The 23,152-nt window shown below is 43.1% G+C and overlaps 2 protein-coding genes across 4 annotated transcripts in view; both read left to right on the top strand.

The window, feature by feature from the left end:
- Positions 1-21,490, top strand: part of LOC115163364 (LIM domain kinase 1) — a 95,477-nt gene extending 73,987 nt beyond the window's left edge. For all 3 annotated transcript variants that reach the window (XM_029715189.1, XM_029715190.1, XM_029715191.1), the window contains 13 exons: positions 4,014-4,123; positions 4,766-4,957; positions 7,268-7,373; positions 7,652-7,848; positions 9,795-9,984; positions 10,490-10,576; positions 12,048-12,179; positions 12,535-12,594; positions 13,101-13,166; positions 14,229-14,382; positions 15,979-16,034; positions 17,157-17,314; positions 17,617-21,490. In XM_029715189.1, the coding sequence (XP_029571049.1) occupies positions 4,014-4,123; positions 4,766-4,957; positions 7,268-7,373; positions 7,652-7,848; positions 9,795-9,984; positions 10,490-10,576; positions 12,048-12,179; positions 12,535-12,594; positions 13,101-13,166; positions 14,229-14,382; positions 15,979-16,034; positions 17,157-17,314; positions 17,617-17,806 (1,698 nt within the window). In that variant the 3' untranslated portion in view covers positions 17,807-21,490. The remainder of the gene's footprint in view (positions 1-4,013; positions 4,124-4,765; positions 4,958-7,267; positions 7,374-7,651; positions 7,849-9,794; positions 9,985-10,489; positions 10,577-12,047; positions 12,180-12,534; positions 12,595-13,100; positions 13,167-14,228; positions 14,383-15,978; positions 16,035-17,156; positions 17,315-17,616) is intronic.
- Positions 21,491-22,579: 1,089 nt separating this feature from the next.
- LOC115163359 (septin-4) overlaps positions 22,580-23,152 on the top strand; it is a 69,884-nt gene continuing 69,311 nt past the window's right edge. Inside the window, exon 1 of the mRNA XM_029715165.1 lies at positions 22,580-22,883. Within this exon, the coding sequence (XP_029571025.1) occupies positions 22,832-22,883 (52 nt within the window). The 5' untranslated portion in view covers positions 22,580-22,831. The remainder of the gene's footprint in view (positions 22,884-23,152) is intronic.

Genomic DNA, 23,152 nt, shown 5'->3' with positions numbered 1-23,152 from the left:
ACAGTGTAGAAAGAGGAAAAAGTGAGATGAGTTATTGGACAAAGAAAATGTAAAGATTTGCCTGGTTGTATACATGAGTAGTTTCAGGCAAGTTCCTGCTTTCTATTTTGAGATTAGTTGCATTTCTCACCACTGTATCTTCATCACAATTCCCCAGCTGGTGCAGTTAGTGTTCATTATAGGATCATGCTTAATATGTGACCGCCTCCATCCAGCTCACCATGGTAACAGACCCACACACTGTTTCCAGATGCTTCTCCATGGCGACCGACCCAGTTCTTCCTGGGTACTGTCCACCCCCCTCACTGTTCCCAAAGGAAACGTGCTGATAATTTGGATTGTTGTCACAGAGGTCCTGTGTGCGCCACATGCCAAGCCACACTGCTCTCTTATACACACACATATGCATGACTACAGAGGGGGGAGGGGGAGAGAGAGAGACCAGCTGTGGGTAGTTACAGTATGTGCTGTAAGTTATCCCCACTCATTTGTAAATGGAAGATTTTTAACCAACGTTTTGGGCAGGTTTCTTGGAATTTCCAGATCAGGTGGTCTCATGCCACATAGTTTCATTATGAGTAATTGTAAATGAACTAAATTAGCAGTGAGAGAAAGATAATAGAACTTTCCAACCATAAGAGACGTACAGGGCTATTGTTAGCATCTCTATCTTTTCTTTGTGCTCTGTTTTTTCTTTGTGTGTGCGGCAGTAGCAGCTGTCAGTTGTCAGATGTGGTTGGAGAGATGTGTTTGTGTGTAGGAAAGAGGTGTTCGGGGTCGACAAATGGCAGCAGCCACAGTGTCAGAGTGGCAGGCGTCACACTGTCTCTTCCTCTACGTCCAGCTGTCCTTCCTCTCCTCCACGCTGGGGCTCACACCTGAGACTGGCCACTGCCTGCTACACACACACACACACCCATGCACACACACGCGCACACACAATTCTACAGTGTGGTCCAGTGTCTATACAGGTCCACACTTTGCAGTATTAAATGAACACACCGCTTAGTGTAAAGCCTTATTTGCATATTACCCAGAGTTAACACCCATGACTGTATTTGTTCATGACAAAGACATGGTTATTGCATTCATCCATTTTCAGATCAGTGGCCTCCACCAAGTGAAATCCTAAGTGAATATATTGTCATAAAAAAATAATGATTTAACCAAATACAACAATTATTTAATAAGGCCTTATTTTGAGGGCCTAGTTTTACCCTATACAGTGGCCTGAAACTCATGGTTTTCAGGCCTGCAAGTCACATTATGATGTGACTGTAATTCCTATTGGAATCCAACCCAAGTGGGAATATCCAACATGAATGCCGCAACCAGTGTTCAGAATGACTGCCGGGTTGGAAAGACTAAGATATGAGACTACCTAAACTATCTAAACTGGAACAACCATTTCAATAAATCAAGTCAAATAAAATGTTATTTGTCACATGCGCCGAATACAACAGGTGTAGACCTTACAGTGAAATGATTACTTACAAGCCCTTAACCAACAATGCAGTTTTAAGAAAATACCTAAAAAACTAAGTAAGAGATAAGAATAGCAAATAATTAATGAGCAGGGTGCACCGGTGCACCGGCAATGCAAATAGTCTGGGTAGCCATTTGATTAGCTGTTAGTCTTATGGCTTGGGGGTAAAAGCTATTTAGGAGCCTCTTGGACCTAGACTTGGCAATAACATGTGCAATAAAGTAATAGATTGGATTAGTTTAGAAAAAGGTGTTATTTATATTTGAGTAGCATATGACCGACCGATCAATCATTGTCCATGCAAAAACATAGATATTGAAACAAGCAATTCAAACAATCTACCTGCAATAGAGCATGCTGGGAAATATGCTAATGTTGGCCGTGCTTTTGGTTTAACACTGGTTAACACCAACACTGGGGTTCACTTACAGAGTTAATTCAACACCTGAATCACCACTAGAAATGTTACTGAAAAATCAACGCTAGGTAACGCTGGCCACTGTTCTGTGCAGACGCACACACACAAGCACATGCATATTCTACTATTTTACTTTACTCTATATCATACCTTAACACAAGGATAGCAAGGTTGACGTTACAGCGTATGCTTATTCATCATCAACTAGAAGACATTTTGACCCCTATCTTTCATCATTCATTGTACTTCAATTATAATTAATTGTACTTCGTTATAATTTCATCTCCCTCCCTCTGAGTGCCTGTGATGTGGTGTTTACACACACTGTGATCATAACTGACATAAAGAACTCAGCCACTTATCATTGTTTACAGCCCATGTTTTACCCTCCCTACTCTACTCTACTGCAAAATACAGTGACTGTAACTCACCAAGCCCCTGAGGCTGCTTCTCTTTACCAACTCATTTTGTGTTCCATCTGCTCCAGAGCTAATGGAAGCCAATTACACAGTCATTACCTTCTCTCCTCTCTCTCTTCTCATTCACTATCTGAGTCTCTCTGCTCTGTTAACATGAACAACCAGGATTCAAAAGGTACACAATTAGGTCAGGGAGTCCACCCATTTCTCTCATTCTTCTTGCTCTCTCGCTCTCTCTCGCTCTCTCTCGCTCTCTCTCGCTCTCTCTCGCTCTCTCTCGCTCTCTCTCGCTCTCTCGCGCTCTCTCTCGCTCTCTCGCGCTCTCTCTCGCTCTCTCGCTCTCTCTCGCTCTCTCTCGCTCTCTCTCGCTCTCTCGCTCTCTCTCGCTCTCTCTCGCTCTCTCTCGCTCTCTCTCGCTCTCTCTCGCTCTCTCTCGCTCTCTCTCTGGTTTCCATGGGAACGCTCCCTGGGGGGCAGGGTAGACACAGGGCTGTAGAGGTAGATTTTATTGATTACCCGGATTTTTTTTTTTTTTTACCTTGTTTTATCTATATTATTGACCACTGTGCCACTCTTAAATGGAATTGCTAGTGCCACATGTACATTTTTATGAGGCTTCAGCAGTGGAAGCCTCGAAGGGCTCAGCAGGGGGGTATTTTCCAAACTCATAAGAGCAGTATTATTTTAAAGTTTCCTTAATAGTGTCTGAAAAATCCCCCCTTGAATTGTTTTTCTTTTTTTCCCGATCATATTTCATAGATTACTATTCTTTGTTCATCCCAGAAAACTGAAAACTCCCCCTCAGTGAAATTTGAATTGCAGATCATTTCAGCTCTTGAGTGCCTCTGATCAGAGCAGAGCGAGAGAGAGGTCTTCAACCTCTGTCTCTGTGGAGCTACGAGGTCACCAGTTTCTTGTTTAAGTAAAGCCCTGCTAGACCTGTCCAACCAGCGATGTTGATCATTTGCATTTAAGGTCATTTTACCTGGGGGGATTTTATGTATAGATTAGCATTCCATGTGTAAATCAGCCTCTAGTGAGAATCTTACATCTTTCAATCGATTACCAGTAAACCCTGTGCCAAAAGCTTTCTCAAGTGGGACCATTTTAGACCAATTTGCCTGGTTACTATGTTAAGCATCTATAAGGAGCATGTGTGAATGTGGTATCTGTTCGTTTACAAATCTGGTAGTGGTAGGTAATTTAACTCTGGCTGTTACATTAATCTGGTCGTTGGTTGTGCTGTTTTTGGCCGTTATTCAATTATCAACTCTATGCTTCTGCCAGTGATTGGCTAGAGCTAGATAGAAACTAACCGGAAGCTAATAACGATGATATCAACCACAGCAATCTAGCCCTACGTGCACTGGTTAACCTGCATCTGCCCTAGTTTGTTGCTCTGTTTATTGCTGTTTTTGTGATATGATGCATCTACTGACCTGAACAAGTAGTGAACTTGTAGTTGACTTGTAGTATATTCTCTTTGCTTTGTTTAACGTTTGACCTATCGTTGTGTTTTGTAGATTTCTCTTTGCCTTGCTTTTCTGTCTTGGTCAGACAGGTGGTCATTGCAAGAGAATAATTTGGATCGCAATTGACCGACCTGCTGAAATAAAGGTTGTGTTATTTAGCTGACTCTTAACCCTTCATATGAATCCAACCTAACCCTCCCTCTGTGTGTGTCCTCCAGGTCGCAGGGGAACAGAAGTACCATCCAGAATGCTTTACCTGTCGGAACTGCAAAGCCTTCATTGGAGACGGAGACACCTACGCACTGGTGGAGAGGTCCAAACTATACTGGTACATTATAATGATCATAAAAACTGTATTTATAAAATGGTCTTCATACATTTCAGTCAGTGCTAATAGTAGGGTGTAGAGATTCAGCAGACTCAAGGGAAGGGCATTATTTATCATCGACATGAGAGGTTGTAATTTGTTCAGAATGTTATTACAGTAACACCATTGCTGTGCAGCCTGGCCACTGTAGCCGAAAGCAGAACTAGAAATGTGGAAATAACAGTAGGGGTGGATAGAGAAACAACTGACATGAGGTGAGGAAGGGGGTACTGTATGACACACACACACACTGACACGAGGAGGGAGGAAAGGATGTTGAAATACAAAGCAGTCATTGTGTGGTCAGCTCTGAATGGAAGTGTGTGTGTGATGGGAGGCTGACTAGATCATTATTCTGCCACTTGACATTCTGGCACGATGTTAAAATATTATTTAATTCTATCAGGTGATGCACACAGAAATGTAAATTGTCACTTATGTCCAAAATAAAATGTGTAATATGCGTACATGACATTGTGTAAGAACAAATCACATTTGCATTCCTATTTCTCCGTATTAATATTGCTTTACGGATATTCGTACACTTTTCTGTTCTATCTATGCTGACCTTCCCCTGCCTCTCTCCTTTTTCTCCCTCGACAGTGGCCTCTGTTACTACCGGACCATCGTGACGCCGGTGTCCCTGCCAGACTCACCATGCGCCAGGATTCCCCACACAGTGACCCTGGTGTCCATCCCGGCCTCCACAGACGGGCGGAGAGGGATCTCAGTCGCCATCAACCAGCCTGTCAGCCCCAACGGCTACGGCCCCGAACGCACTGTCAGGGTATCACAGTGAGTATAGAGGAATGGTGGGGGGGTAGGAGTGATGGAGGGTTGAGATATGGTGGGAAAGGGAGAGAGATGGAAAAGAGTGTTCCTTATCTCAGTGGGACTTCCTGGTTTAATTAACTATTGAATAGAATTGTAATAAATATACCAAGGGAGGGCTGGAGTGGGGGAGGGAAGAGGGCTGGAGTGGGGGAGGGAAGGGGGATGGAGTGGGGGAGGGAAGGGGGATGGAGTGGGGGAGGGAAGGGGGTGGAGTGGGGGAGGGAAGGGGTGTGGAGTGGGGGAGGGAAGGGGTGTGGAGTGGGGGAGGGAGGGGTTGTGGAGGGATGGAGTGGGGGAGGGAGGGAGGCTAATGGAAGGATGGGAGATGACTGAATGGGAGACATGGAAGTTAGAGACTCAGAATGGAAGGCTCAGAATGAAAGTGAGGGAAAGTGAGGACATTGTTATTTAAATCCAGTGAAGATGAAATACTATACCCATGTCCTTGTACAACAAAAGGGATGGAAAGGATCTAGCAGTATGTACGCTGTTCTGTCTTCTATCTTTCCAGTGGACCAGTATACCATTCTGTACATGCTAGATTTTATAAAGTCTCACATTGTCATACTTCCTAGCTAATGGAATGGTATACTGGTCCATTCCAGCTAATGGAATGGGAGAAAGATGGATATCGAGGTTAAATCTACAGTTGAAGTCGGAAGTTAACATACACTTAGGTTGGGGTCATTAAAACTCCACACATTTCTTGTTAACAAACTATAGTTTTGGCAAGTCGGTTAGGACATCTACTTTGTGCATGGCACAAGTAATTTTTCCAACAATTGTTTACAGACAGATTATTTCACTTATAATTCAAGGTATCACAATTCCAGTGGGTCAGAAGTTTACATACACTAAATTGACTGTGCCTTTTTAAATAGCTTGGAACATTCCAGAAAATGATGTCATGGCTTTAGAAGCTTCTGATAGGCTAATTGACATCATTTGAGTCAATTGGAGGTGTACCTGTGGATGTATTTCAAGGCCTACCTTCAAACTCAGTGCCTCTTCGCTTGACATCATGGGAAAATCAAAAGAAATCAGCCAAAAAATTGTAGACCTCCACAAGTCTGGTTCATCCTTGGGAGCAATTTCCAAACGCCTGAAGGTACCACGTCCATCTGTACAAACAATAGTATGCAAGTATAAACACCATGGGAATGCGCAGCCGTTGTGTCTCCTAGAGATGAATGTACTTTGGTGCGAAAAGTTCATCTCAATCCCAGAACAACAGCAAGGGACCTTGTGAAGATGCTGGAGGAAGCAGGTACAAAAGTATCTATATCCACAGTAAAATTAGTCTTATATCGACATAACCTGAAAGGCCGCTCAGCAAGGAAGAAGCCACTGCTCCAAAACCGCAATAAAAAAGCCAGACTACGGTTTGCAACCTCACATGGGAACAAAGATTGCACTTTTTGGAGAAATGTCCTCTGGTCTGATGAAACAAAAATCGAATTGTTTGGCCATAATGACCATCGTTATGTTTGGAGGAAGAAGGGAGAGGCTTGCAAGCTGAAGAACACTATCCCAACCGTGAAGCACGGGGGTGGCAGCATCATGTTGTGGGGGTGCTTTGCTGCAGGAGGGACTGGTGCACTTCACAAAATAGATGGCATCATGAGGGAAAATTATGTGGATATATTGAAGCAACATCTCAAGACATCAGTCAGGAAGTTAAAGCTTGGTCGCAAATGGGCCTTCCAAATGGACAATGACCCCAAGCATACTTCCAAAGTTGTGGCAAAATGGCTTAAGGACAACAAAGTCAAGGTATTGGAGTGGCCATCACAAAGCCCTGACCTCAATCCCATAGAAGATTTGTGGGCAGAACTGAAAAAGCGTGTGCGAGCAAGGAGGCCTACAAACCTGACTCAGTTACACCAGCTCTGTCAGGAGGAATGGGCCAAATTCACCCAACTTATTGTGGGAAGCTTGTGGAAGGCTACCCGAAACATTTGACCCAAGTTAAACAATTTAAAGGCAATGCTACAAAATACTAATTGAGTGAATGTAAACTTCTGACCCACTGGGAATGTGATGAAAGAAATAAAAGCTGAAATAAATCATTCTCTACTATTATTCTGACATTTCACATTCTTAAAATAAAGTGGTGATCCTAACTGACCTAAGACAGGGAATTCCTACAAGGATTAAATGTCTGGAATTGTGAAAAACTGAGTTTAAATGTATTTGGCTAAGGTGTATGTAAACTTCCGACTTCAACTGTTTTTCCAACTGCTTATCACTGTTCTCTCATTCCTTCTCCAGGGTGGACTCTGAGTTGATCAGTCCAGATGTAAAGAACTCCATACATGTCGGAGACCGGATCCTGGAGATTAACGGAACACCCATCAGGAATGTTCCTCTCGATGAGGTAACCTAACTGACATCTCTTTACTTGTGTTGCTGATAGACATCAATGACATTGATTTTAGATGTTAATGAAATTTGAGGCTTGATGTCACAAGATCCTAGTTTAAGTCCTTACTCTTGTTTATTCTACTGCATCAGGGCATGGAGTTGATAGACACTAAGGGGAAAACATCAACACTCTTAGCCATACTACATGTTATGCTATATGCTATTCTACATTCTATATGTTATGCTACATGCTAATGCTACACTGATCATATTTTTCCTCCGCTCCACTAGATTGACCTGCTCATCCAGGAGACCAGTCGTCTGCTCCAGCTGACCATAGAGCACGACCCCCACGACCAGGGGGGTTTAGAGGGTGAGACAGTGGGCGGACCCTTGACCACCCCCCTTTCTGACGGTCCAAGCCCCATCCTCCCCATCACTCAGCCCCCACACCCAGATATCAACAACCTGCGCTCACGCATGATCACGTAAGGGCTAATCTCGGTGACATTTACAGGCGCACAAATACAGGCTGTTGTAGTCATGGTGTTTTGTTTTATTTCAATCTCAAATACAGTATGAATAGAATAGAAAAGGAAAGAATTACGCAACAAAATACAGATTTATATGAAATCTTCAACTAAATGAAATATATACATAAATAAAAGCATTCAACGTGTACTAAACACATTTCAGACATACAGTACCAGTCAAAAGTTTGGACACACCTACTCATTCAAGGGTTTTTCTTTATTTTTACTATTTTCTACATTGTAGAATAATAGTGAAGACACCATTCTGTTTACATCTGGCCGTTCTTTGGACACCATGTTAACTAACCTCCAAACGAGCTTCAATGCCATACAACACGCCTTCCGTGGCCTTCAACTGCTCTTAAACGCTAGTAAAACCAAATGCATGCTTTTCAACCGTTCGGTGCCCGCACCCGCCCGCCCGACGAGCATCACTACTCTGGACGGCTCTGACTTAAAATATGTGGACAACTACAAATACCTAGGTGTCTGGCTAGACTGTAAACTCTCCTTCCAGACTCATATTATACATCTCCAATCCAAAATGAAATCTAGAATCGGCTTCCTATTTCGCAACAAAGCCTCCTTCACTCACGCCGCCAAACATACCCTCGTAAAACTGACTATCCTACCGATCCTCGAATTTGGCGATGTCATTTACAAAATAGCTTCCAATACTCTACTCAGCAAACTGGATGCAGTCTATCACAGTGCCATCCGTTTTGTCACCAAAGCCCCTTATACAACCCACCACTGCGACCTGTATGCTCTCGTTGGCTGGCCCTCGCTACATATTCGTCACCAGACCCACTGGCTCCAGGTCATCTATGCTAGGTAAAGCTCCGCCTTATCTCAGCTCACTGGTCACGGTAACCACACCCACCCATAGCACGCGCTCCAGCAGGTATATCTCACTGGTCATCCCCAAAGCCAGCAGCTCCTTTGGCCGCCTTTCCTTCCAGTTCTCTGCTGCCAATGACTGAAACGAGTTGCAAAAATCGCTGAAGCTGGAGGCTTATATCTCCCTCACTAACTTTAAACATCAGCTATTGTTTGTGTCTCACTGCTTTGCTTTATCTTGGCCAGGTCGCAGTTGTAAATGAGAACTTGTTCTCAACTAGCTTACCTGGTAAAATAAAGGTGAAATAAAAAATAATAATAAATAAATAAATACAACTATGAAATAACACATATGAAATCCTGTAGTAACCAAAAAAGTGTTAAACAAATCAAAATATATTTTAGATTCTTCAAAGTAGACACCTTTGCCTTGATGATAGCATTGCGCACTATTGGAATTCTCTCAACCAGCTTCTTCATGTGGTAGTTACCTGGAATGCATTTCAATTAACAGGGTGCCTTGTTCAACCTTAATTTGTGGAATTTCTTTCCTTCTTATTGCGTTTGAGCCAATCAATTGTGTTGTGACAAGGTAGGGGTTATATACAGAAGATAGCCCTATTTGGTAAAATACCAAGTCCATATTATGGTAAGAACAGCTCAAATAAGCAAAGAGAAACGACGGTACATCATTACGTTAATGAAGGTCAGTCAATCTGGAAAATTTCAAGGAACTTCAGTTCTTCAGTGAAATGGATGAGCAATTACATATGTAACTGCAGTCACGCTGTCGCTCCCATTTCCTAATTAGTCTATAACGATAATTGCTGCTAGAATGGTGCCTTATGACAGGGTTGGCAGTATCATTTAACACTGCGAAACACGGTATGGATGTGCATCAGTTATACTGTGAGACTGACGGATGATTGCTTTGTCTCCACATGTTCCATCTTTCTCTCTTTTTCCTTCTCTCTGCCTCTCACTCCCTCTCTTATTTTATCTCTTTCTCCCTCTCTCTTTCTCTGTTTCTCTCTATCTTCCTCTCGGCCCTCTCTCTCCAGGCGGAGCTACAGTATTGATAAGTCTCCGTGCTCCAGTAACGCAGCGTCCCCTCTCTCTCAGCGGAAGGACTTTAACCGCTCCGAGTCACTGCGGGTCGTTTCCAACAGTCGAATGCACCGGATCTTCCGGCCCTCAGACCTCATCCATGGAGAGGTGCTGGGAAAAGGCTGCTTTGGACAGGCCATCAAGGTAAACACACCAACCTCCACACACTCTGGTTTTGATTTGTTGACTGATGACTTAGGTATGACGTGGCCATTGTCTGTTCAACTTGTCCTCTCTGTTAAAGATGACCATGGAAAAGCAACTCATTTTGGGGGACAGTTCCAACACCTTAAAAATCCCACTTCACACTACTAAATGTGTGTCAAACAGTACTGCGTAGGAGCAATATATTCTGTATTCAAAAGTTCCAGAAGATGGCAGCATTGAGATGTTTTACAGAATGGCCTCTGATGTAACCAGAATGTACAGTAGCCTATATGTCTGCATCTGCTGCTTGGAAGATGCACTCAAGCAGGGAGCAAATATCAGCTTTGAGAGGGGGACAACATATATCCAGAGTTTTTATACCTTAACAGTTCTTAACAAATTCCCAGAGTTTACCTGTTGGGGTGAAATTAGCTTTGAACGGAAAGTGTCCCCATGCCCTGTGGCGCAGGCTGATGACATCACGGTGTGTGTGTTTCTGCAGGTGACCCACAGAGAGACAGGGGAGGTGATGGTGATGAAGGAGCTGATTCGTTTTGATGACGAGACACAGAGGACATTCCTAAAAGAGGTGGGTGACTTCACTCTATTTAACCCTTGACTTCTTTTGCCTTTGTTGATGTGTCACCATCAGGGTTAAACAGAATCAATTCAGGAGATACATTCATATTCTAAATTAAATTTGCTTAAGAATGATTTCAGAAGATTTTAAATTGGTCTTATATATTAACGGTTTATGAAGGCACACCATCCATCTCTTTCTCTTACTCCAATGATTTGAACCACCACAGTCAATGACAAACTCTGTGCTTGTCCCAAAGAGCTCCCACTTCTTATAAGAACAATACAATCCTGTGCTATGTGTCTACAGCACATGTATCATCAAGAACAATGCTTTGGCTTAGTTTACTGACAGAGATCACCTACCATTCCAACCCTGGCCACTATTGTTAACCCTCCTGGGCTAGGTTTACCACAGAATGTAGTTTGTCAAACTCTGAATGTCATGTTTAGATGATCGTCATACACACCCCTACAGCTCGTAAAAAGTACCCCACCCAAATTAGGCTGTGAGGGGTGGACAGACAGGCATTAGAGGTATACACAGGTATACACCCTTGGCCGCATCCCTCCCATATACACAGACACTTACATCGACAATCACATGCATGCACGCACACACACACACACACACACTATTCTACCCTGCATTCTACTCTCCTCTTCAGGAAACAATGTGAGCACTGAGATGTGCAGGTTAACACCCGTAGTCCCTTTAATAGCTCTGTAAGCAGTAAAAACACCAGGCCATGACCGCCCACCAACAAACAAACAGCTAGAGGAATGGAAACTGAGGTTTGTTTTCTAACTCTTTTTATTAGTGCCTAGCCTGCATAACACTCCAATTACAAAGGAAGGGCTCAGCTCTCTCGCAATCTAATCACACAAAACACAAACACTGCCTTGAGAATGGTTTCCTGAGTTTCTAAGTTCAAGATGTTTTTAACTTTGATGGATTGGAGTCTGGCCCTTATGGTAGAGACATAGTAGTCCTTTTTAAAACCGTTGGCCTTTTTGGCCTTGGCGGCCATTTTAAATCAAAGCCTTTAAAGAGTTTTCTCCTTTCCTTGACTTCATAGTAGCTTATGTAATGTGTACCTGCTTTAGGAGCTAATCAGTTCGTCTCTCTCAGGGAGGCTGTAATAACCACGTATTACTCCTCTTTCTTGTTACAATTATGTCAAGTTAATGACAGGAAGAAATGGTTATAGTCTAAAATCAAGGTCTGGAAGGAGGAAGTTCTATCTCACAGAGACCCTCAGGGCGGGAGACAAGGAGGTCTAGGTCTTTCACTAATTATCTAGCTACCCACCCAGTTCATTTAACTAAATACTGCCTTTACTAAACCCACACAACACAACCACTCCCCCCCAGCTCCTAGATGATTGGTGTTTATGAGGAGTCAGGGCTAGGACAATAACTAACATTTAAACTAAAAATAACTTCCAAGACTTAAAAGGTGTACCCTCCTCCCTCTCCAGGTTAAGGTGATGCGTTGTCTGGAGCACCCCAACGTGCTGAAGTTCATCGGTGTCCTCTACAAAGACAAGAGACTCAACTTCATCGCAGAGTACATCAAAGGAGGAACCCTGAGGGAGATCATCAAGAAAATGGTAACGGTGCTGTGTGTGTGTGTGTGTGTGTGTGTGTGTGTGTGTGTGTGTGTGTGTGTGTGTGTGTGTGTGTGTGTATGTGTGTGTGTGTGTGTGTGTGTGTGTGTGTGTAGGATTTTAGTACTTTGTTGCATGCACTTCTGTATTGGTGAGCCACTGCACCAGCTTGTGTGTGTGCGGTTGGGTGGCTGTGTGTCCCCATGAGTGCATAGTTGCGTGTTGTACATTGTGTCTCAGATTCATCAGAGGATACAGGATTAGGATTAGAGAGCCTCTCTTTAGTTTTAATCACTGGTGTTTATGTTCTGTGAAACATCCAGAGTCTGATTCTATCCTTGTTTTGTCTTACTAACAGGACACCAACTACCCGTGGAACCAGAGAGTGAGCTTTGCTAAAGACATCGCTGCAGGGATGGTGAGTGAATGATCCATGCCTAATAGAATGTATAGAATGCCTCTAGAATGGGTCTTTTCAGGACCAGGGCACCATGGGCTCACTGCTGCAGTCAGAGAAACTGCAGTGCAGTGGTGGTGAATAGAATAACAGAGACAGTGCAGTCAAACTAACCATGCTCACACTGCCCTCTAGTGGAGATCTAGAGGAAGTGTAACAGCAGTGTTGATCACGTGTAGAAGAATTTCCCTATATGAAAATTACATCTTGAATTCCTTCTGGATTAGGGCATCATGGGTAGTCATAGTGTGTTGCCTTTGATTTGGGTTTACAGTGATGAATATAGCACATGACTGTAGATTAGTACATTTACAAAGGCTATACTTTGCCAAGGGTTTGAGAGAAGGAGCAACAGCAGTGCACATTTGTTCCACAAGGCACTGGTTTGAGGTTTAGGCTTAATACCTAATGCTTGTTTTCTTTCTCTCTCTCTCTTTCCATCCCTCTCTCTTCTCTCCGTCTTCCAGTCATATCTGCATTCCATGAACATAATCCACCGCGACCTGAACTCATACAACTGTCTTGTCAGAGAGGTGAGTAAAGAGATGTTAGGTGTGTTCTCTCTAAAGGGTGTGTGTTTTCTTTGAGGATTAAGACTTTGCACCTGTATGTCTAGATCACATACAGGTTTGTCTCTCGTTGAGAGAGATGTGACAATGGAGATTCCTTGACATTAGAAAACAGAGAAACCTTTGTTAGGGTAAAGTACTGGACAGTAGAGCCGCCCTTCTTAAATCAGAGGCCTTACAGGACTAGTGACATGTCATGTACTGTACACTTCTTCACCTAGACCTGTTCAAATAGAGGGTAGAAAATATATCAATTTCTATGAACATCCATTTTGAAGAAAACACTGGATAAAGATATTGTGTCCTAAAGTATTAGATAAACAGACCAGGATGAGGATTCCTATGTCCTGTATAGTATTTGATAAAACACTAACCCAGAGATCTGATAGGGTTTATATTGAACCTGAATAAGCAGGTGACTAGTCTGGGGTCTCTGGTGTATTCTGTATTGACAGGTGTTGTTATCTCACTGACACACTGTCTTCCTGTCTGTCTGTGTTTTTACCTCTCAAAGTCAACAGTCATAGTATTCACTCTCTTTATTCCTCTATGTTGTTGAGTGTGCCCTCTCTATCTTTCTCTCTCTCTCTAACTGGCATTTGTCTTTATGTCTGTGGTAAGATGTATAGTCTTGTAGGTAGGTTTGCAGTGTGTTTGGTATTCTAGTATTGTCATGCAGTAGATGTGACTCTTTGTGTCCTCTGTCTCCCTGTAGAATACCAGTATGGTGGTGGCAGACTTTGGGCTGGTGTTGTTAGTATTGTGTTGTACTAGATGTAACTGTCTGCTCTGTTTGTCCCCTCTCAGTCTCCCTGCAGAATAACAGTGTGGTGGTGGCAGACTTTGGGCCAGTGTTGTTAGTATTGTGTTGTACTAGATGTAACTGTCTGCTCTGTTTGTCCCCTCTCTGTCTCCCTGCAGAATACCAGTGTGGTGGTGGCAGACTTTGGGCTGGTGTTGTTAGTATTGTGTTGTACTAGATGTAACTCTGTCTGCTCTGTTTGTCCCCTCTCTGTCTCCCTGCAGAATAACAGTGTGGTGGTGGCAGACTTTGGGCTGGCTCGGCTGATGGTGGAAGACAAGATCCAGGACAAGAGTCTCCTGCAGAAGAAACCTGACCGCAGGAAGAGATACACTGTAGTGGGCAACCCCTACTGGATGGCCCCGGAGATGATCCACGGTATGTGTGTGTGTAGGCGTGTGTGTGTAGGCGTGTGTGTGTAGGCGTGTGTGTGTGTAGGCGTGTGTGTGTGTGTAGGCGTGTGTGTGTGTAGGCGTGCGTGTGTGTGTGTAGGCGTGTGTGTGTGTAGGCGTGTGTGTGTGTAGGCGTGTGTGTGTGTAGGCGTGCGTGTGTGTGTGTAGGCGTGTGTGTGTAGGCGTGTGTGTGTAGGCGTGTGTGTGTAGGCGTGGTGTGTAGGCGTGTGTGTGTGTAGGCGTGTGTGTGTAGGCGTGTGTGTGTAGGCGTGTGTGTGTAGGCGTGGGTGTGTGTAGGCGTGTGTGTGTGTAGGCGTGTGTGTGTAGGCGTGTGTGTGTGTGTGTAGGCGTGTGTGTGTGTGTGTAGGCGTGGGTGTGTGCGTGTGTGTGTGTGCGTGTGTGTGTGTAGGCGTGTGTGTGTGTAGGCGTGTGTGTGTGTAGGCGTGTGTGTGTAGGCGTGGGTGTGTAGGCGTGGGTGTGTAGGCGTGTGTGTGTGTGTAGGCGTGGGTGTGTAGGCGTGGGTGTGTGTGTGTAGGCGTGTGTGTGTGTAGGCGTGTGTGTGTGTAGGCGTGTGTGTGTGTAGGCGTGGGTGTGTAGGCGTGGGTGTGTAGGCGTGGGTGTGTAGGCGTGTGTGTGTGTAGGCGTGTGTGTGTGTAGGCGTGTGTGTGTGTAGGCGTTTGTGTGTGTAGGCGTTTGTGTGTGTAGGCGTGTGTGTGTGTAGGCGTGTGTGTAGGCGTGTGGGTGTGTAGGAGTGGGTGTGTAGGCGTGGGTGTGTGTAGGCGTGGGTGTGTGTAGGCGTGTGGGTGTGTAGGCGTGGGTGTGGAGGCGTGGGTGTGTGCGTGTGTGTATTGAGGGCAGTTGTGGGAAAAGTAACCAATTGTCATACCTGAGTAAAAGTAAAGATACCTTAATAGAAATCTAGTAAAAGTGAAAGTCACCCAGTAAATACTACTTGAGTAAAAGTATTTGGTTTTAAATATACTTAAGTATCAAAAGTAAAAGTATAAATCATTTCAAATAATTTTTATTAAGCAAACCAGATGGCACCATTTTCTGGTTTTTAAAATGTATTTACACATAGCCAAAGGCACACTCCAACACTCAGACATTATTTACAAGTGAAGCATGTGTGTTTAGTGAGCCCTCCAGATCAGAGGCAGTAGGGATGACCAGGGATGTTCTCTTTATAAGTGCGTGAATTGGACCATTTTCCTGTACTGCTAAGCATTCAAAATGTAACGAGTACTTTTGGGTGTCAGGGAAAATGTATGGAGTAAAAAGTACATTATTTTCTTTAGGAATGTAGTGAAGGAAAAGTTGTCAAAAATATAAATAGTAAAGTACACATAACCCCAAAACCTACTTAGGTACTACTTTAAAGTATTTTTACTCAAGTACATTACACCACTGGTTCAGGGTCGACCTATTTTAACCATTGCTTGAATTGCACTTAAATCGAATGACAACCATATGGCTTTTAAACAGAAAAATGTGAATTCTTCAGTTGTTTCAACTCCACATACTGTAATACATTATGTCAGTACTCTGAAACCAGTAGCCTCATGAGTGTCTTCTCTCACAGGGAAAAGCTATGATGAAAAGGTGGACATCTTTTCCTTCGGGATCATGCTTTGTGAGGTGAGTGCCCGTGACAGCAGAATATGGAAATAATCCCTGCTGCTGAGAAAGTAAAATAGTCGAAAGTATTCATATTCCTCATTAAATCCTTTTGAGTTATGTTAAAATAGAGAGACCAGGCAGCACGGTAACCATTAGGGTTGGTCCTAGCAGGACTGGGTTGAACTACTTTGTTGTGAGAGATGCAGTGAGTTTGTCTCCACATGGATGTCATTAGGCAGGGACTCCACAGAGGCAGGATTACAGAGGGGAAATTATTTTTATGTGGTGGGTGACTGATAGGGACTGGGGCTAGCTGTGGTCTAGCTAGCTGATCTGACGCCATTTGGTGGTCCCTTGGGTCCCATTGGGCATACTCCCAGTCCCTCTATGATTGGTATACTCTGTTATTGGGGACTTCCTTTCCCCTGGGCCTGGAGTCTCACTACAATAAGTCAGATGTACATGTAGGATCTTAATTTCACCTATAGTCACAGCAAAATAATCTTGCAGCAACAGGATTTGAACAGTTAGTCCGTAATGTTGCTTGATTACATGGAAGGTGAAATACTGTTAATATAGCCATCTGTTAGTGTGGGTTTTCAATGACTTTATGTAAATCACAAAGTTCTATTGCATTTCCTACGGTGCATGAAAAATCTCAGCAACAAAAAAGTGATCAAATTAAAATCTTATATCTGTAAGCCCTCCCGAGTGGCGCAGTGGTCTAAGGCACTGTGTCTCATTTCTAAAGGTGTCACTACAGACCCTGGTTCGATTCCGGGCTGTATCACAACTGGCCATGTTTGGGAGTCCCATAGGGCGGTGCACAATTGGCCCAGCGTCGTTAGGTTTTGGCCGGGTTAGGCTGTCATTGTAAATAAGAATTTGTTCTTAACTGACTTGCCTAGTTAAATTAAAAAATTATTATAATAAAATGACAATCTGGCGAGCAGTCGTGATGTCTGATATTAGTTTATGACTAATGATCCAGCTTCATAACTGGTGTTATAACTAGTCTGAGGTTGTTGCCCTAGCATATACAACAGTGCCGTTTGCCCTTTCCTTACTGTGTACCTCTCCCTCGCTCCCTCGCTCTCTCTCTTTTTCTTTCTCGCTCTCGCTCTCTACCTCCCCCTCCAGATCATTGGTAGGGTGAATGCAGACCCAGACTACTTGCCCAGGGCCCATGACTTTGGGCTGAATGTGACAGGCTTCTTAGAGCACTTCTGTCCTCCAGACTGCCCCCCTGCCTTCTTCCCTATGGCTGCCCTCTGCTGTGACCTGGATGCTGAGAAACGGTGAGTGTGTAGTCTAACACTGACCTGAGTCATGTATCACCATGCTGTGTGAGATTTTTTGGGGTGTAGATTACTAAAGTTTACTTTCCGTACACGGATTACAAGGAACACTTTTCCAGGTATTTGTCTATAAAGTTACTTATGAGTGTAAACTGTATTCTAACTTTGATTGTTTAATAACACTATACATGTTGAGTGTTGGTTTATTATAAGTCTCCTGTCCCATTGCTGCCACGGTAACTGACTTATGTGATCTAGGTTGAGATCACTAGCCTTTGACTGATTGGCTCTTCTGTCCGTAGCCCTGCCTTCACTAAGCTGGAGGGGTGGCTGGAGAACCTGAAGATGCACCTGGAGATCCGCCTGCCGGTGGTGTCCGAGCTCGACACGCTACACAAAGCATTCTGGGGAAACCACACCGCCCCCACCATGGCTTGCACCGCCATGCGGTCCGAGAACGGCCTGCCCCCACACCCCGAGACTCCGGAGTAGATGGGATCTGTAACAGAGTGGAATGCTGCTGGTCTCAGCCCATGACAGTGGGCAGAGAGAGGGGGTTATGGTGGTCATTGAGGAGGGTAGTAGAGCCTCTGGCAGTGGAGTAGTTGCATTGCATTGTCCAGGGAGGGGGGAGGCAGGAGCTCTGTTCGTACCTCCTCATGCCACAGCAGTCACAGTGGTCATATAGGCTAACAGTGGGCTGCCGATGGGCTGTATAGACTCAGTGGGAACCGAGGAAGGGAAAAGCCAGCCTTGCCTAAAGGCACTCACTCATTCAACTCCAACCAAGAGAGACTCACTCAGACTTCCATTACCACTACCATAGCTTCAGTCTCATGATTGCTGTACCTTAGCTGAATGTCAGGCTGGTAACTGCTAGCTAGCAGTATCAGTCAATCCCAGCTGTGAAATCATCCATCTTAACACTCATGTCATCTTTATCTTATTGAGATGGTGTTCAAGCATATTCAGATGTCTCTTTAAAAAAAAAAAAGATGCTTCAGCCTCATTGGTAGGGGTCCCTCCTCCAGAGTATTTGTACAATATCATGTGTTTGAAAAGTATTCCTCTGTGTGACTTTGATTTAATTTGATGATATCAAAACCACTTTTTGAAATGCTAAAGGAAGTATTTATGTGGATAATACGAAACACATAAGTTGAGACGCACACACACACACACACACAATCCAGATGTACAATATAATCGAGCAAAGGCTTTTGAGCATAAACAAAAAGCTTTTTAAACACTGCATGACTGTAAATAGCCCTGTCTGTGTCCAGTAAGCCTTGTCTGTTGTCTCCTCCTCTCCCCTCTACTGGTGACAGTTGTGTCCCAAATGGCATCCTGTTCCCTTTATAGTGCACTGCTTAAGACCAGTTCCTAAAGTGTATTACCAAAGTAGTGCACTATAGGGTGCATTTGGGATGCATTCTTAATGTGATGCCCCTGGTAGTGTAGAACATATGGTCCATGAATGACTGTTCCTTCTCTCACTGTGCAGCACTGACTTGACTTTGAGGTAAACTTCTTTCATACCTTTGGTACATTTTTCCATTTCATATGAGTTTATTACTCTCTTTTTCCTTCTCATTCACGTCGAGGTGAAATCTTATGTATTCAAACTCAACCCACCCAATGTATATAGCCGGTGATAATATCATATTGTAAATGTTTTAAATATTCTAAATGTACAGACATATTTTGTATACTTATAATGTATGCTACATTGCCATATTTGTATTGGCTACCTGTTGAAATGAAGGAGAATAAGAAAAGTTAGGCAGTGGTAGCTGATATGGAGCAGATAACTTTTGACAGGGATGATGACTTCCTCTCTCAGGTTGCCATGGTGACAGACAGTGGTAGGGGCCTTTTAGGAAGTTAATGTGACGTAAGAGAGCATCTTAGGGTCCTAGCTCACTCCTACTGACCATCACTGAAAGTGTAAGCACTCTCACATGATGTGTCCCATTTATACTCCCGTCGTCTCCTCTGTGCATATCAACTTATTTTGTTTACAGCTGCCTTTGATCTGGTCTAGACTCCAGAGAGTGCCCTGACTATGACCTTGGATATAACTACTTTGTGGGTATCACCTCAATTAACTGCAATCATAACAACAGAATCAACACAGTCACAAAATTAAGGTTATGTAGTTTGGCATTATAAGCCAAGCCACATTTACCGTTTATTCCTCTCAAAAGAAATTGAGGACAATTTGTTAGTTGTTACTATAGAGCTCTTTAGTCATCCATAGCAGGGTGGATGTGTTGTGGAAGTTGAAGACAGCCAGACAGTCACATCATAGTGTCTGTCTGACCACAAGCCTCTCTCAGTCCTACAGTACATGGAGACAAACTTAGTCACAACACAAGTCTCCTCTACATGGAACTCCCTATGGGAGGCCCTTTGTTTACATACAAACTGCTGGCTGTAAATAATATCTATATTTTATGTCTGTCATTATGCATCTCATACTACACTCTCTTGAAAATAATCTCTTTCACTGTATGTGAATCTTTCTCTTGAACACATTGTCACTCTCATTCTCTCACGCGTGTTCTTTTTCCATCAAACATTTTCTCTCTTCCCTCTTTTCCACTTGAAGATGAGCTGCATGGTGTACTTGCTATTGCGATCACTTCTGCTGTAAAACCAAGTTATTCTTTTCATTTTAAAGCTAAAATTGTGATTGAAAGGAAAAAAGGAAAGAAAGAAAGAGTCAGGAAAGAGTGTACAGACAGAGACAGGAAAAAAGACGAAAGAAATTTAAAAAACACAGCATCTCTTTTTATATATAATGACTGAAATCTTTTTGTATAGATTTGAGTACTTTGATTTGCACTTTAAATTTTGGGTTACTTGTGATAAAGAACTAAAATGACGGTTGATAATATGAATGCAAGTCACTGATGGAGCCTTTCAATTAAATTGTAAACGTGTCCTGGGAAATTCTTCCTTCTTTGTAGCAAACCAGTTAGGTGGCCATTCTGATGCCTGCGGGTATTGATTATTACATAACTCTAATGTCATAGCATGTCTGTGTCTAACTTGGTTCTCATTTCAGACATATCCTCAACTTTAAAAACATGGTACATGCAACATTGAGGGGTTGAAAAGAGATACCTCACAGGCCTACCTTCTAATTGTCCAAACTATTCAGACTTGTTATTTTAAATTCTTCTAGTTTGCTACAGAAAGGATGAGATAACCATGGTCTGTCTGCTGCCTATAGACTGATCCTTTGTGAATTAAGTTGTGTCTTCTTGACTGTTTCACCTTACTGTGATGTCCAGAGAGGGTTAAACCACTGTTAGTCTGTCATCAAAAGAGAGCACTTGTACGGTGCCTTTTTCACATTATTGTGCCGACCCGAACAGTATTGAGCTGGCTAGATATCTTCCTTTCCAAAACGATTCCAGAAACTAGGGTGGATGTGAAACAAGGCCAGTGTAGTACACATCTGTTTGGCTTGTCATGGAATCGGCTCAGTTGTGTGAAAAGGGTATTCTTACTGGCCTATTCAATCACCAAAATCACAGTAGTACAATAAGCCTCCAATGAGCATGCAGTCCTCTACCTACCTGTCAATGTATAAATCAGTACAGAAAATATCTCTCTCTTATGCACATCTTCTGCTAATGTGTTTATCAATGGGCATGTATGGGAATTCATTTGAAGTATGTATGGGACTTTGCCATGTTTGTAAATATGTATCACCATGTATGTCGAAGCCACATTGTCAAGCATGTGTATGGATGTATGGATGAGAATGTGTCAGCAGCACTTCTTTGCAAAGGATCCTTACCGCTGAACAATATGCTGTGCCTTTGTTTTAAAGCTAGCCTTGCCAACGACTCGACTCGTGTTTGTTTGAACTGATTTTTTTGTGTAAAATTCAAGCCTGATGATAATGAATGGATTTAACATCCTTGCTGATATTTTGTTTTATTATGAGATTTTCCTCTTGTTCTATATCATATTTATATTTTCCTTATTTCTCCATTTTTGATATCTTAGGGATTATGGTTCATTTTATTTTCCTTTTATTTAAAAAACAAAAACAAGCTGTGAACTTTTCTGCACTTTAATCCTGAAAGTGAACATTGAGAACCATAGGAGACCACTGTATTTCATCACAGCTGGAATAAACATGTTGCTCCTTTAATGAAACTGATCAGTGTGTGATTTATTGTATAATTATTTATATCCTTTACATTTGATATGACTACTATACAAAAGAGTACTACTGGAGGAGGAGGAGATTGTGTATGCAATGGAGGACAGGACCCACCTTTCATCCCATCAACCCCAGATGACCAGATGATGATGATGATGATCAGACATCACCTCCTCAGTGCAAAACGTACATTTTCTCACTGAAGTTAAGAAGGCTACTGTATAACTTAATGTAATTAATACATTTTGCTTTTGCGCTCAAGAATTAACTCATTTCAAATGACCTGAATAGCTGAAAATACATTTTTCTCTTCTACCAACAGATTATATTTTCCTACACAGTAGAGTTGGCCATGCCTCCTGGAAAGCCACTGAGTGTGTATGCTTTTGTTCTAGTCCTGCTCTTAAGACATCTTATTCAGCTACAGTAATCATGTTCCTGGTGAGCAGCTGTGATTGATAATTAAGTATATAATATCCATTATTGAACATTTTGTTATAAAGAAGCAGTCATTATAAAATGTCAATAGATTATCCAAAATAAGACATTAATTGTGCCACACTGGCTACCCAGACTCTTTGCTCCGGCCAAACAATATGCCACGCCCACGGACGTTAGTTTGGTATGTAGCGAACGACAGAGCATGGAGTAAGTTATTGTGAAACGAACCGTCGGGCTAGTTTTTATTGTATTTAACTAGGCAAGTCAGTTAATTAAGAACACATTCTTATTTACAATGACGGCCTACAGTGGGTTAACTGCCTTGTTTAGGGTTACGACAGATTTTTACATTCTCAGGTCGGGGATTTGATCCAGCAATATTTCGGTTACTGGCCCAACGCTCTAACCACTAGGCTACCTACCGCCCCAATATAGCCTAATCTACACGTACACTCTCTTATTATGTAATGAATGCAAACTGGACAATGCAATCTTCCCTGCGGAGGGAAGGGTACATTTCTCAGACACACGTGACCATATCCATCCTGCGCATCCATGTGCGATTGTTTTCATTCCGATGGCGGTGCAGGCTGTGCCGCGTGACGTCACGGTAAGTCTGGCTGGGCAGTACTGCTACTGAACAGTGCGCTGTTAAAATCGCTTCACACAGAAGCTACCATTCAGTGTTTTAGCACTTTAGAATAGGCACCGGTGCAAGGAACAGCAGTGGAAGACGAAGTGGAGCTGCCTCCTGTACCATTTAAGATAGGGTAGGTTGGTCGCAAGCCTCAGAATCCTCATTGTCCTGCACAATAAACACACGGAATACACCACGTAAACCCCAAACGGAGGCTTGAAGATTTTTGGCATTGCATTCATACTGCAATTGCAAAATGGAAAATTCGTCTTCCAACAACCGGTTTAGGACAACAATGTTCAACCACGGTGAGTAGTCAATCTCTCTAGGAACGTGAATGTGCCAATAAGTAGCCTATGCAGGTGTGATCGGAGGAGAACGTCGGGAAAACAATTCCAAATTGGTCTGTGGTTTGCATCGTAGGGGGTTCAGCGCCCTGCAGCATCTCGTGCGCTCTCACTCCCGTATTGGTTTGTTTTGGCCTCGTATTTATCTAGGATGGCGCACATATTGCTGGTCGCACGAGTATTGCTTGTTAAAGTGGTGTTCTCAATTGATTAAACTGTGTCGGCTGGAG

This window comes from Salmo trutta, chromosome 26 (assembly GCF_901001165.1).
Source record: "Salmo trutta chromosome 26, fSalTru1.1, whole genome shotgun sequence".
Taxonomy (NCBI): domain Eukaryota; kingdom Metazoa; phylum Chordata; class Actinopteri; order Salmoniformes; family Salmonidae; genus Salmo; species Salmo trutta.
The sequence above is the reverse complement of the archived record's forward strand: the minus strand, read 5'-3'. Positions and strand labels throughout refer to the sequence as shown.